The 15,672-nt window shown below is 39.8% G+C and overlaps 2 protein-coding genes across 2 annotated transcripts in view; one reads left to right on the forward strand and one right to left on the reverse strand.

Annotated features, from left to right (window-relative positions):
• The window catches only part of LOC135205587 (heterogeneous nuclear ribonucleoprotein U-like protein 1), a 90,178-nt gene extending 75,621 nt beyond the window's left edge, over positions 1–14,557 (forward strand). Inside the window, exons 6-7 of the mRNA XM_064236351.1 lie at positions 7,889–8,074; positions 14,363–14,557. Of these exons, the coding sequence (XP_064092421.1) occupies positions 7,889–8,074; positions 14,363–14,542 (366 nt within the window). The 3' untranslated portion in view covers positions 14,543–14,557. The remainder of the gene's footprint in view (positions 1–7,888; positions 8,075–14,362) is intronic.
• Positions 1–15,672, reverse strand: part of LOC135205783 (heterogeneous nuclear ribonucleoprotein U-like protein 1) — a 171,160-nt gene that overhangs the window by 138,822 nt on the left and 16,666 nt on the right. The window lies entirely within an intron of this gene.

Raw genomic sequence — 15,672 nt, forward strand, 5'->3', positions numbered from 1 at the left:
TAGTCAACCTCGAGAAGTCCCAGCTGGATCCCCAGCAGACATAGTTTATCTGGGGATTCGGATGTATTCTCGGGGTTTTCTAGCGTCTCCGTCAACAGAGAGAATAGAGCGCTGCTTACAAAGGTGTCAGGATTTCTAGGGGAAAGAGCATTGTCCGCGAGGGAGTGGATGAGTTTGCTGGGAACCATTTTCCTCGTTGGAGCAGTTCGTTTCCCTAGGGAGACTGCACCTAAGACCCCTTCAGTATTATTTGAAGGAGAACTGGGATCAAAGTTCCCAGGACCTCGAAGAGTCATTCAGGATAACGGACAAGGTCAAACAAGATCTTCGGTGGTGGTTAGACCCGAAGAAACTCGGTCAAGGAATATCCTTGCGCATAAAGAGCCCTCTCCGAGCGTTGTTTGCAGACGCATCGGACGTAGGGTGGGGAGCAACGTTGGATTCGCAAGAAGTGTCGGGAACCTGGGAAGGAGCTCAGGTGTCCTGGCACATAAACAAAAAGGAACTGGGGAAGACCCTTCAACCTAGCTCTCTTGCGCTTTCACGAACAGATATTAGGATCGATCATTCAGGTCAATTCAGACAACACGACAGCCCTAGCAATATATCAGGAAGCAAGGGGGAACTCATTCATTCTCCCTTTACGAGACAGCGAGGGAGTTGTTTTTGGGGAGGGGGCAAGAGAAGCAGATCTCTCTTCTAACGAGATTTATTCAGGGAGAGAGAAATGTTCGAGCGGATCTGCTAAGCAGAAGAGACCAAGTGCTCCCCACCGAATGGACTCTCCACCCTCAAGTGTGCGATCAGTTATGCGGGTTATGGGGAAGGCCGAACGTAGACTTGTTCGCAACCAACTGGAACAAGAGGTTGGAGAATTATTGCTCCCCCATCGCGGATCCAAGAGCAATAGCGATAGACGGTCTCCTCATGGATTGGAAGGGAATAGACGGGGTACGCTTTTCCCCCCTTCAAACTGGTAAGGGAAGTAATAAGAAAGTTTGCCTCCTCAGAGGGAACGAAATTAACTTTGATCGCTCCCTTTTGGCCAGCCCTAGATTGGGTGACAGAGTTGCTGGAGTGGATAGTGGATCTTCCCAGATCGCTCCCACTAAGGAGCGATCTTCTCAAACAACCCCACTTCGACAGGTATCACAAAAACCTCCCCGCTCTAAGTCTGACTGCCTTCAGACTATCGAAGGACTCGTTAGAGCGAGGGGGTTTTCTCGCGAAGCTTCAAAAGCAATCGCAAGAGCCAGGAGACCATCCACATTACGGGTGTACCAGTCGAAGTGGGAAGTGTTTAGAAGATGGTGCAGGACGCATGAGCTATCCTCTTCCAGTACCTCTATAACCGACATTGCAAATTTTCTTCTTTACCTTAGAAGAAAGTGTGGCCTAGCGGTATCTACGATCAAGGGTATAGAAGTATGCTGGCCTCGGTGTTTAGGCATAGGGGTCTGGAGGTGTCGGACAATAAGGATCTACATGACCTTATTAGGTCTTTCGAGACCTCAAAAAGTCAGAATAATAAAAATCCCAGTTGGAACTTGGATATAGTGCTGCATTATTTGATGTCTGAAAGATTCGTACCTTCCAATAATTCTTCTTTTAGGGATTTGACGAGGAAATCTCTATTCCTGTTCGCCTTAGCCACGGCAAAAAGGGTGAGTGAACTTCAAGCGTTAGAGGGCAGAGTGGGGTTTAAGAAGGAGGCTGCAATTTGCTCTTTTAAGCCTCTCTTCTTAGCCAAGAACGAAAACCCATCAAAAACCGTGGCCTAGAAGCTTCGAAGTGAAGGCACTCTCTTCTCTTACGGGGGAAGAAAAGGAGAAGACCCTTTGTCCAGTAAGAGCGCTAAAATTTTATTTACAAAGAAAGTCTCTTTTGGGAGGTACGCAGGAAAGTCTTTGGTGTTCGGTCAAGGATCCTACAAGACCAATATCAAAAACGCCCTTACGTTTTTCATTAAAGACGTTATTAAGGAAGCGCATCTTAAATGTGGTGAAGAACAATTTAAACTCCTCAGGGTCAAAAGCCACATGAAGTGAGGGGCCAATAGCAAAACCTCAATGGCTTTTTTCATAAAACGTGGTCCCTTCAAAATCTAAGTTGAATCCACGTATTGGGAAGTGTAACTCAGTGTTTCGCCTCTCACTATCTAAAGGATGTGAGAGTTACTTATGAGAAGTGCTTTTCACTGGAGCATATGTGTCCGCGGATTTAGTGCTGGGAGGAGGAGCTGAGGTTAATCCTAATTAGTTAGGTTATGTAATTTTAACATTATGGTGTTTGGTTTTTATGGTTGACTGAAAGAGGGTATAGGAAGAACCCTTTTCAGTTCTTAGATTTAACATGGTTAGGAAGGTCAGGTGGTCGGGATTAACTTTTGTCTCCTCGTTGTGCATTATGTAAAGCCTAAAGCTCTGTCATGTAAGAGGGCTAGCCCCATTGATAAGATAACAGGTCAGGCTCTGCCATGTAAGCGGGTAAGCCCCATTGGTACGATCCATGCAGGTTCTGTCGCGTAAGCGGGCTAGCCCCCATTGACATGATCCAGAAGGGCTGTTCGGTCATAGGTGGTTTACCTCACTGAAGCTCTTGAGGCAGGCAGACTAAATGACAGTAATCATGAAGTCTTCAGCCCAAACAGGTAAGAACCAAGGATTGATATCCTACAACAATTGTTGTTTCCCGTTATTAGAATTTTGTTTATATATATAGCTGTCTCTCGCCCTCCACCAAGGGTGTCAATCAGCTAAGTATATATCTGCCTGGTAAGTCGCATGATAAAAATGATATTGTTAAGATACAATAAAGTTTTATACATACTTACCTGGCAAGATATATAGATTAAGGGCCCACCCAGCCTCCCCTCAGGAGACAGGTGTAAGAGAAAATCTGGCTCAGAAAACGGGTTAATGGTTGGTTGGGATTCCGCCACCCAGGCGGGCGGGGTAACCCGCTTCTCTCCACTCCCCTTCCCCGGCGGGAATGGTAGATCACCTGACCTACCGGTAGCGTGTGCCGCGAGTTTTGATTCTGTCGGGACGACGGAGTCTATAGCTAAGTATATATCTGCCAGGTAAGTATGTATAAAACTTATTGTATCTTAACAATATCATTTTGAATCAGTTGGTGAACAGGTAATCCGGGAAATGTCTGAAGGGAAGGAATATAAAAGGAAGATATTTGGAATTGGAAGTGAGAGAGAACTTCATGAAGCTGACACAGAACGAGCAGACTTATCTTTTGTGAGTAATGCAGTCTCATTTAATGCAAAAACATATGCTGTGAACCATGTTGATGTCATGAATCTTACTGTTGCCATAAGCCATGTTGATGACATGAATCTAAATGATGTTATGAATCGTTCTGCTGCTGTAAACTATGTTGATAACATGATCCACATTGATGCTGTGAACCATGTTGATGTCCTAAATCGTACTGATGTCAAAAACCATGATGATGTTATGAACCTTGCTGATAGCACGAACTGTAAGTGCTCAGTTGTCTCCTTGTTTCCCATCTCTGCCGGTGGGAACCAGAAGTTGAACATGGACGGAGGCAATTCCCATTCTGTCTCTTTCGCAACGAATGGGTGTTAACTCCGCCAACAGGAGCGACAACAACGAGGGGATCAAAAAATAAACGGAGTGGAGTAAGGCGGAAACCTGCATTCTGAACTGGGTGAATTCTGTTTCCAGCTTGAATTCAAATAGTTCAAATCGTGAGGAATTTGAGACACACGTTTCGAACGGCTCTAGTCCCATCTCGAGTTTGGATTCCGCTGATTCATGTTGGAGGGAGTCGGAAAATTATATTTTGAACCATTTGCATCACGTCTCATATTGGGATGTGAATGGTTCGAATATTATAGAATGTGATAGGCAAGTTTTGAGTCAGGCACCCCCTTTTCGAGGTTTAATTGGGATAATTCAGAATTTGCTTTGTTTCCTAGAACTAAAGAGGCCTATAATTATGCTTCCAGATCGTCTGCGCTGGAGTTGCAATAGACGATAATGTATCATTAGGTCTCACAGAGTATATTTTGCCCCCATAATTTTGATCCCGAAAAACTGGAAAATGACACCAGTGGGTCTTCCTCTTCAAGCTCCGCTACAAGCAGTTCTGACCTAAACACGAGCCTTGAAAATGATTCATTAGATCTGTACAGGAAAGTCAATTACAAAAATGATACACTGAAAGAGACGCCTGGTACATGATGTATGTGCTTCTTGCCAGATTCCAAACAGAAAATGGCTCCCACTCAGGCACCTTGCCTTGGCTGCATGATGGAGCGGGACAAAGGAAAGGGCGAAGTATATAGAAGGCACCGCGCCTCAGGCGGAACTGCAAGTTTGGGTAATAGTTATCTTACCCTTCGGAGGAAAAGGAAGACCAAGAGAAAAGGGAAAATAGTAACCTCTGATAGTGGTGAAAGCAATGTAGGTCACAGTGATTAAAATGGAGCATCACAGAATGACAGTGAGGCTGGGTTGACAGTGAAAACTGCTGTTGGTACAGGTTTGGGAGCACAGGACACAGGAGAATGAAAAAGATAGCAGCAAGGATGGGCATGGGCATCCCCTCCTCATCTTGTTTCTCTTCATGTCAGTCAAGCAACTTACCATCCCGAGTTAGATGAAAGTATAAGATGGCCTGGTTATCAAAACAGGCACCTTCAGTCTCTAGAAGGAGTTGATAGGCTGAGCAGCAACTGGAATCTACCTGAGTGAGAATTAGAATGCCCCAAGGTGATCATTTTTCCATGGGAGAGGCGGCAATAGGGCAATACTGTGACCTTGATTCCTTCGAGAGAGGATTTGGTAGGTCAAGCAGAGAATATTCATACCCTGAAATTAGCGTTCGATTCCAAGGCAACAAAGGTTGGGAGAACTACAAGCCATTTTAACATGGTAACAAGACAACAGGATATGGTACTCTCATATCCTGGAGTTCCTGGCAAAGACGGAGTCAGCCTCGAACCCACTCCCCAGAGATTTCCTTCTAAAGTTGGCGGTCAGAGGTTGTGGGAGGATAGGGAGCATCTCTTGTGCCCGGTAAGATCAGTCTTAAGTTTTACCTGGATAGGACTAAGAGTCTTCGGCCTAGACCTAGGACCCTTTTTGTTTCTGTCAGAAAACAGACTCGGAACATGTCGAAGAACGCCATGTCATTCTTAGTAATGAGGACCATAGCTCAAGCTTTGCCAACGACTCAAGACGACAGAACAACTAGAGCAATTGGAGGTCATAGTATCAGTGGATACCCAACAGCGCTCTCAATTTTGGCAGAATACTCCAATGTCAGCAGTGATTCAGGAAGCAACTTGGAAAGGGCAATTCCATTTTTGTCCCTCGTTATCTTAAAGATGTTCAACTGGTGTACGAGAACTTGCGTGCGTTGGGTCCTGTCATCACGGCTGGTGAGCTTGTTACATAAGTCTTATTCTTTATGGCACACACAGCTTAATCCCTTTGCGGGTGTTAGTTTGAGTACTACTTTTACAGATTATGTATGTGTATTAGTAGCACTGGTTCAGAGGAACAGTTGCAGGTACATAGTATGTACGTATATAATTTTCTCACGCTTAAGTATGGTCCAGTTCTTTGCATAGGCCAGTGTGAGAGCACATAATAGGGAGAGGATGGTTGTGATGGCGGCCTATGTAGAGATCTATATCCCCATGTCTCCAAGAGACACTTTGGTTAGATCAGTCAGACTTGTAACTAGTTTTAGGCCAGTTACCACTATTTAGGCAGGTCAGAATTGATAGCCAGTTTTGGTAGCCTTGAGGTAGATGACTGGTTTGTAGGTCCTTGGTTATGTGACCAGATCAGTTCTTTTTTTCTCGACTGACTGACAGACATCCACATGGCTGCGACACAGGCAGAGCGTCCAATGTCAATCAGGGGAGTTACTCAAAGGTATCTCAATGGGTTCTTAATTTTCTTACTGTGTTAAAGTACTACTATACATGTATTAATGATTGATTATTCCCACCATCATAATAAATGTTGGGAATCGGCACCACTAGTTATAAAAGAAGAGTATGAAACAAATGAATTATTAAATTAAAATTAATTTTTGAATACCTACCTGTATAACTAATGAAGAACCCACCCTAAGGAGCCAGCACTTACAGATAACAGGGGAGGGTCCTCGAGTTACGACGTTGAATCCGTTCTTACGATGCATCGTAACACGAATTTCAGCGTAAGTCGGAACATTGAAAAATACCACATGATTTAATGTAAATACCTATCAATAACAACGAGAGAACAATTCCTTACCTTTATTAGTTTGATTGGCTTGCACACTGGAGAGGAAGCTGCGGTGCTGGAGAGACTGGGGGAGGTTAGTGAAGAGAAAAAGAACCTCCAGAAGTTGCTGGAGATGCTGAGGCAGATGATTCTTGAGGTGAGGCAGAACATACTAGTACTGGAGATGCTGAGGCAGGTGCTTAGTTATCACTGTCGCTTTCATAGGAGCAGATCCTTTCACATGTTCAACGATGCGCTTTATCTTTGATAATGGTAGCAACGGTCGAACGGCTAAGGCCAAGCGAGCGGCCAATGTTTGTTGGCGTTTCTCCCTTCTCGGATCGCTTTATAATGTCCACTTTAATTTCCATGGTGATGGCCTTTCTTTTCTTCGATGCACTACCATCAGAAGAGTCCGCCTTGCGCTTGGGAGCCATAACAAAGAGCAAAAAGTTACAAAAACGATACAACACGAGGGAGAGAGAGGCAGTGTAAACAACCAAAATGGCGTATGGACGAGGACTGAGCGTAGCGAAGCGACGCCGTCCTCTCCCCCACAAAGCGTATTCTTCCGCCGTGCGCCTGGAACTAGTTCGCGTTTGTTTTTACGTTGCTTACGACGCTAAACCGCGTAAGACGGAACGACGCAAAATATTATTTTTTATATTTTTATGGGGGCGCGTTCGTAACCACGAAACATCGTAAGTCGAGACCATCGTAACCCGAGGACTTACTGTATCAATAGAATGACTGGGTAACAGTGGATGGCATGGGGGATCCCTGACTCCACTGGGGAAAGGGAGGTACCCTGTTGTTGAAAATAGCACCAAAGCAGACAAAATAAAAGCCGGCTGGTAACACCCACAGATCACAGTCTGCAAAATATTTCTGACGACAGAAATTTTTGACCTTTGGGAAAGGCTTAATATAAGAAAAAGTCTATGGAAATCATCACAGAAAATTTCACTGTATATAATTTAAGTAGAAATTACTATAGTGCAAATTTTTAATATAGGGTAAATAGGTTAAATAATCAAAATTACATCTGTGAGCAACTTTCACGGAGTGAATGGCACTATGAGTTACACAGATAGGTATTCAAAAATTAATTTCAATAAAAAAATTTATTTCATTTTGTAATGTTGCTATATAAAGGTAGTTAATTGGTAGATTGGCATTGTGTTCAACATTTGGTGTGGATTTTGCTGATGATGATGAAATTATATTTAAATGATTACTTATGTATTATAATCTTTAGTTGAAAACAAAACAGTAGCGTTTAAGCTGTTGCAGTGGCCAAATATCTGTCAAGCCTTAAGATTTGATTGGGTTCTTGGTCATGTTTAACACAAGGTGTGAATATGATGCATGAACTTCTTCATAATATTAGTATGTACTATACTCACTTTTAAAATATTACATGAGAATAGCTTAAAATTACATTGTTTGTTCATTGTTTGATTGAACTGTAACACCACAGTTTTATTCCAATACTGTTTGTGAACGCTTTGCTTAATTGAATACACAGGTTGTGAGTGTAACTTATGCTATGTGCATTTTTAACTCTTCAACACAAATTCTTGTTTCATGTCCTTCCTAATTTACTTTTGTATTATATTTTTCAGGACTATGGGAAAACGTTTGGTAAAGGTGACGTTGTCGGCTGTTACCTTGATTTGGAAGCTGAGCCCATTGTTATGTCGTTCACTGTCAATGGAGAGAACCAGGGGATGGCATATGAGATCTCGCGTAGCACACTCGGTGAAAGGGCCCTGTTTCCACACATTGTGACCAAAAATTGCACTTTTAAGGTAAATTGGAAAGCAGTTTCTTATTGTGAAAAAGATTTCATTTTATGTGAACAAAGTATTGTAAGTTATCTGTTGATTATCTCTTATGCATGAACAAAATCTGATTGTAATAGCTGGTAAATAAGGATTTGGGTCAGTTGAGGATATTGGGTTGCAAGTTTTACTGCCAAAGCAGATGCAAGTCTAGAATAAACTAGTAATGCTCATGTCAGTACGTAGAAGTAGCAGTAGTAGTAAAAAGAAAAAAAAAGGGGGTGGGGGGGTTGGGTTAAGTCCTTGGGAACCTTTAATACTGCCCTATAAAATAGTGAGGATTAGTAGGTACACAGTTCCCTCATTTTCTGCAAGGAATATGTTTGAAGCCTCTCATGAATATTATCTACTGTATATACTCGTGGTTATATTGGATTCCATGCAATGTTCGGCCCTATTTTTTTTACTGCCTATGTTAGGATTTCAGCATATGTCCCATGGAATGTTCGAGTTTTGATTCTGGCAATAAACCTATGCTAAGTTTTTATATACCTTGTATGCCTGCATATAAGACGACCCCCAATTTTTTCATGTAAAATTGTAGTTTAAAGGTATGTTTGCCATGCAAGACGACCCCCAATTTTTCATGTAAAATTGTAGGTTTAAAGGTATGTTTGCCATGCAAGACGACCCCAATTTATTAAATTACATAACTCAGTCAGCTGATGTAAGTTATTTGTACATAAATAAAAGCAATAATTATTGGAATTATCACACCAAAAATGTCAAATATAGGTATCTTCAAGATTTTGCAATGTTTGGTAAAACTTACCATTACAAAAAATACTTTTGTATATTTTTCCCTGAGGAAAAATATGTGGTAAGCAACATGAAAATTTTCATGCGGTAGTAATACCCGTTGGAAAGAAAGCAGATCTCCATGAATATATTCCTTTAAAATTGGAACAAACCCAATATGAGAATAACTATATTTGATTATAAAGTATTATCAAGGTAATTTTGGCCTTTAGTAAACAACAGTGCTCATAAGTCAAACATGACCAGGAAATACGAATTTTGGAGGCAAAAACACCCCTGAATCTGACAAAAACACACATACTTACCCCTTAAACGCTGAGCCACTATTTACCAAAGTGTCTGCCGTATGCCAGCGGCGTTCGGGAGTTATCGCCGAAATGGATTTTTTTTTTTTTTTTTTTTTTTTTTTTTTTTTTTTTTTTTTTTTTTTTTTTGTTTTTTTTTTTTTTTTTTTTCAAAAAAAATCTCAGCACGCTTAGTTTTTAAGATTAAGAGTTCATTTATGGCTCCTTTTTTTGTCATTGTCTGAAGTTTAGTATGCAACTATCAGAAATGAAAAAAATATTATCATATATAGATATAGGAATATATGGCAGCGCAACAAATTTTTTTTATAATTGTATACAAATCGCGCTGTGAGCAAAACAGTTAAAGCTAATGTGTTAATTTTTTTTTCATTGTATTTTATACTAAATTGCAATGATTTTGGTATATAACAAATTGTAAAACGATCAAAGCAACACAGAGAAAATATTATCACAAAATGATGCATGAATTCGTAACGTGTGGACTTAAAAAAAAGTTTTTTCAAAAATTCACCATAAATCTAAATATTGTGCTAGAGACATCCAGTTTGTTGCAAAATGAAGGTAATTCATTTAATATTACTAGACTGTAAGTGTTTAAGCTTACAATTGCAGTTTTCGACCATTTCAGTCGAGTTAAAGTTGACCGAAGGTCAAATTTTTTCTATTTATCATGATTTATATGAAAATATTTCAAAACTGATAAAATCTACAACCATGGGTTATTTTTTGTTGTGTTCTACAGAAATTGCACACATTTTCATATATAAAACTTTATACAATGGCTAATATAAAATGGTGCAAACATTATGACAGTGACGAAAGAATTTCTGAGATTTTCGGCAGAGTTACTGCGCACGGACGTAAGGAAAGTTTTTTTTCAAAAATTCACCATAAATCAAAATATTGTGCTAGAGACTTCCAATTTGTTGCAAAATGAAGGTAAATGATTTAATATTGCTAGAATGTAAGAGTTTTGGCTTACAATTGCGTTATTCAACCATTTCGGTTGAGTCAAAGTTGACCGAAGGTTGACATTTTGGCACTTACCGTTATTTATAGGAACATATTTCAAAACTGATAAAAGCTACAATCATGAGTTATATTTTGTTGTATTCTACATGAAATTGCGCACATTTTCACATATAAAACTTCATGTAACAGCTAATATAAAACGGTGCAAAAATTACAACAAAGTGATGAAAAAATTTCTGAGATTTTTGGCCGGTACCGCGCGGATGTAAGGGAAAAGTTTTATTTAAAAATTCACCATAAATCAAAATATTGTACCAGAGATTTCTTGTTGCAAAATGAAGGTAAATGATTGAATATTACGAGAATGAAAGAGATTTAGCTTACATTTGCATTTTTCGACCATTTTGGTCGAGTCAAAGTTGACCGAAGGTTGAAATTTTGGCACTTATCGTTATTTATATGAAAATATTTCAAAAATTATAAAAGCTAAAACCATGGTTTTTTTTTTTTTTTTAATACATGAACTTGCGCACGTTTTCTTATATAAAATTCTATGTAATGGCTAATATAAAATGGTGCAAAAATTACGACAAAGTGATGAAAGAATTTCTGAGATGCGTCGCTGGTGCTTTTTAGTGTGAGAGGAAAGAAATTTCCGCATGCACGCCTGGATAACGCTTGTAAACAAAGCAACAGCTCGCTCCGTGAACTCCCAGGATCCCTCAAGGCGCGTGATTTAAAATTTTTTGCAAACTAGTCCTATAACTAATTTTCGGCGAATATTTAAAAAAAAAAAAAAAATGTAGTCAACGTACCGTACATCCGATTAGCACCCGACAGACTATTTTAGTCGGCGTATAATATGTCCAATAGGCGTTAAGGGTTAATCTAAATTACTACATTTATAAATAAATTAGCTGTAATTTTCAAACCCAACCTTGATAATTTATGAAAGGAATGTATGAATTAAGTTCCATTCAGCAACTATAGACAGTGATGGTGAGGTTATATCAGTAAAATGAAATCAGCTGATTATTTTAAGAATGATAAACGAAATCAGAATGCAAATGGCAGATCACTCTGCTCATATTATAATTTGATAATATGGTAATAATACATGCAATATGATTAGATATGGTAAAACAACAGGGTATTATATTCAAAGCAGTACTGACATTGAAATTTGAGTTGCAGGATTGGCTAAGGTTTGTTAGCTTGCACCTTGCATTGTTGCAGATCTGTGCTTAATCAATTTTATATGTTTTGTCAACTTGCCATTGTTATGAAGAAGAGGAGAGATCTGAAGAACCTGTGAAAGTTTTTGTCTTTGAGTGAGGCTTGATTTGAGCATTTCTCAATCCTTATGTTCCCTGATCTCTTTCCGGAAGAATTTGCTTAGTTAAAGTCACCATCAGTTGTATTGTTATTATATAAAGAGGGATGCATCCTTGCCATCATCCTCATCTTCTAGCATTGGACAGGAATGCCCTCCCAACTGTACCATGCATGCTAATCATGGAAGGTGCCCTTTTCTCAGCCTTGTATTTCTTGGTTATCCTTTCTTGCAGGAGAAGATCAAGACAGAGTTTTTCTTTTAAGCTTCCAGTTGCAGATGAAGTCTCTTCTCTGTCTCCCCTGATTTGAGCCTGTTGGCAAGGCCATGGAAGTCCTACGTATCAGTTGAAGCAGATCCAGGGGTTCTGAAGGTTATTCAGTTATGATATTGCCCCTCATTTCTCAGGACCTGTACGTAGTCATTTGATTTCCATTTATGTTCCAATTTCCTGAGATAAGGCAAGACTGAGGTTTCTCTGTCACCTCTTCCTTGTTCCAAAGTGTTCCTGGAGATGGAGACTAGTTATTGATATCAAGTCTGCTTTAACAAGTCTACAGCTGACCCCTTCTGTTTGGAGACCATAGTCTGTTTACAGAGCTATATGCAAGGGTACTTGGTCTCTATAAAATTGATGGGCCCATATATTAATGTCCCCATCCACCTGTTTTTAGGGAACACCTTGACCTTTGATTGGCTTTGCTGCATGTTTTGATTCTGTGCTCTTTGCTTTAGTTGCAGAAAATCTCACAGGCCTGTACCAAAATTTTAGTTCCAGTGACCTGGGTCTACCATTCAAGTTTGCTTCATCAGCATTACTTAAACATTTAATTAGTGCGGGCTTCTTCCAAGCATGAGCTGCAGGTTCATTTGGGGGTCCTTGTGGACCTCTATGGGTCTCTGGATGTACAGCTCGACAGGTAAAAGGCAGACCTGTCCACTTCAGCTTGTAGGGTCTACTTGGGCATGTCAGTGGATGCTGTGTCAAAATTGGCACTTCACTTCATTGCTGGAGTCTGAAACATGGTGGCAGGTAGTTCATGTCATGCTTGCAGCTAACTAATAGCTTGGGCTTCTACACCTTTCCAAAATCTGATCTGTGTAGACAGTTGCCGCTGAAGGTTATACATTGGACTCAGGAAGAGTAACTTCTGGGCATTCTGACTCCAGTCATAGACTTTTCAAAGTTTCTCTCACTCCTTGAGGTACCTCTGAAGTAACTGCAATTTCACAGATCTCATCATTATCCCCAATTAGTACTTCTTGACCCATGCCAGTAACCAAATGTAGCCTCAGAGGGAGGTTATTTTCAAAGATTGTTGTGTTTGCTGTTGCCACCCTGTCTTCCACCATATCCATTTGCCAAGCCAGTTAGATCAGGTTTGTGACATGTAACAAGTTGGGTTTTCATCCTCTCAAAACCAGTTCCAGTCTTAGCAAACTTCATCTTCCATTTATGGATTGACAGAAAACTCTCTTGGCTGTCAAGGGATAGCATATTTATCTCGTCAGTAGTAAGGTGTTCTGTCTCTCTGAGGCCTCCAAGCTTGGATTTATCCTTTTATCCTTTGTCCTGCACAGTGTTACCACTCAGTCAAATGAGGCTTTGTTGGAAGGCTTCCCTCAGTACATTTAAACAGAAGCAATGTTTTTTACTGCCTTATACCCTTCTTAAGTGTGCATTGAGCTTCATGCTCCTCCTGGTGATATTTCCTACTCAAGTCTTTGGTTCTTGGTTAGGCTTTTCTTACCCTAAAACCTTGTAGCAAAACTGCATCTCAGTGGGTACAGTTACTCTTTGGTCCTTTTGCAATCCTTGCCCTTCTTCTTTTCCTTCTCAAAGAATATAATCTTTTGTGTCCTGTGAGGTGTCGTTTCACTCCTCTTCCTCCCCAAGTGTTTTCTAGCAGAAGAGTGGCTAGTTTTGTCTGGTCTCAAAAGAACTGGACTGTTTCTAGCTTAGAAAGCTGTTACCCACGATAATTCTGCAGCTCATAGAGAGGACCTTTCTTCACACGTAATCAACTTCAAACCCTATGAAGTTTAGGCCCAGTCTTCCTCTTTGGCTTTTAATTATAACTTTGAGCTCCTTGCCATCCCTTGAGATGACAATGGCATTGTCAACTCCCTTCATTAAGTTGCTTTGTCATCCACAAGACTTAAGATGTTATTCCATTAGGATCTATCATCATGGCAGGTCATTTCCTGTTATGTTTAGGGTTTAACCATTCATCACAGTCATCATACAGGAAAACACCAATGACGGACATTCATTGGAAGAGGAGATACAGTTTTTTCCCTGGAGCCCCTTCATCTTTGCCTCCAGTGTATATCTGTCATGAAGGATTCCTTCCAGATGAAGCCCATTTCTTCAAGGAAACCCCACTGGTTGCAATTCCATGCATGCTATATCTCTGTATTGGATTTGGGATTTGGATCTCACTTATCAAACTTAAAAAAAAAAAATAATGATAATAATTTGCTGAATTAAGAGGTTGTTTCTTATAAAAATGGGGGAAGCTTTTTCAGCTTACACAATGACACTTTTTCTGTACTTGAATATTGTATTGATTACTCCAGTTGTGTGGCTACTCACTCTGTTTGAATGTATTGTATGTAATGGTTGGGTTTGTAAAAAATAAAAATTTATTATATTAGTTTTGGAAAATATCAGATAATCTGTTAGATTTTCTTCTATCACTTATAAATTTTGATAATGAAGAATTCCAGTAAACTGTTCATTTTGTAATATAGAAGATGCTTAGGCACATATTGAATGTATTTCCTCATACTGACCTATATTAGTGTACCATATAGGACCAGTACTAGTCTATCATACTAATTACCAGTGTATCATTTACTTATTCAGTTCCTGCCTTACAGGTTAACTTTGGTGCTGAAGATCCATGGTTTACTCCTTTGACAAGATATACTTATGTAGGCCACATATCACTGCAAGATAGAGTTTTGGGTGGACAAGGACCAGCAACTAGAGAGGAAGCTGAGGTAAGAGTTGAAGTTTTTTGGTACAACTGCAGTTGCCCTATGAAAGTTGAGTCTTGACTTGTAGGTCGAGTTAAATTATTTAATGACAATCTGGCATCACAGCTTAATAAATAGTTCACTAACCCTGGTATATGTAAGGTTTTGAGGTAAAAATTACCTGATGCCATTCATTTTTATTCTTACTAAGTGCCCCAAGGCTACTGTGGTGGAAGGTTGAACCCTCCAAAAAAAAAAAAAAAAAAAAAAAAAAAAAAGGGGGGGGGGGGGCGCCAGTAATTAGTTGCAATAAAATTACTAACTATTAAGATACCTAGGTGCAAAAACTCACGTGCTGCTCTTGTTCAGCAAACATGAGAAAGTGAAGGTGGTCATTGGCTGAGGTAAAGTATGACAGTTGCCTTTTAGTTCACCTTATCCTCTTAATAGGTGAGACTGGAATGTTTACTGATATTCAGGCCACGAGTTCGATTCTCGGGCATTCCACTGAGGCGTCAGAGATGTGTATTAATGGTGATAGAAGTTCACTGTCGACGTGGTTCAGAAGTCATGTAAAGCCGGTGGTCCCACTGCTGAATAACCACTGGTTTCATGCAACGTAAAAACACCATATAAACAAACAAACATAACCTACCTAGCAGAGGCCCCATAATGGGGCTTTTGGTGGCGCCCATAACTATTTACCAGCGACATAAGCCCCATTATGGCATCATAAATTGCTGAGTTTCGGTAAATGACAGTTTTTGCTCATCAGCAATAAATACAGTACTGTATCTGTTAAGTAGGAGGCTGGTAAAAATCGTTGTCGTGACTAAGTTCATAATTGCAACTTTGCCTAACATAAAAAAAATCTTGAACCAGTATTTAGTGCACTGAGCAAGATGGTTTAGTTTGATGATAACCATATGTAACAAAATGAATAAAAGAATAAAGCATTTCACAATAAAGTTTAGCATAAAAGATGAACAAAATCGTACGTTACCATGGTGACACAGCTGAATTGAGATAAAGGGAGGAAGCGTTTATATTGTGAAGAGGAGAAGAGACAGTAAAAACATTACTGTATGTACGTAAAAGCGGTATCAATTCACTTGGAGAGAAAATAAATGAATTTAATTTCACAATAAATTTAACAATGGCAAAATATTAAATTAGTCAAATGCAATAAAGTATTAAAAACAAAATTATTA

Source organism: Macrobrachium nipponense, chromosome 24 (assembly GCF_015104395.2).
Source record: "Macrobrachium nipponense isolate FS-2020 chromosome 24, ASM1510439v2, whole genome shotgun sequence".
In the NCBI taxonomy this organism is placed as follows: Eukaryota; Metazoa; Arthropoda; class Malacostraca; order Decapoda; family Palaemonidae; genus Macrobrachium; species Macrobrachium nipponense.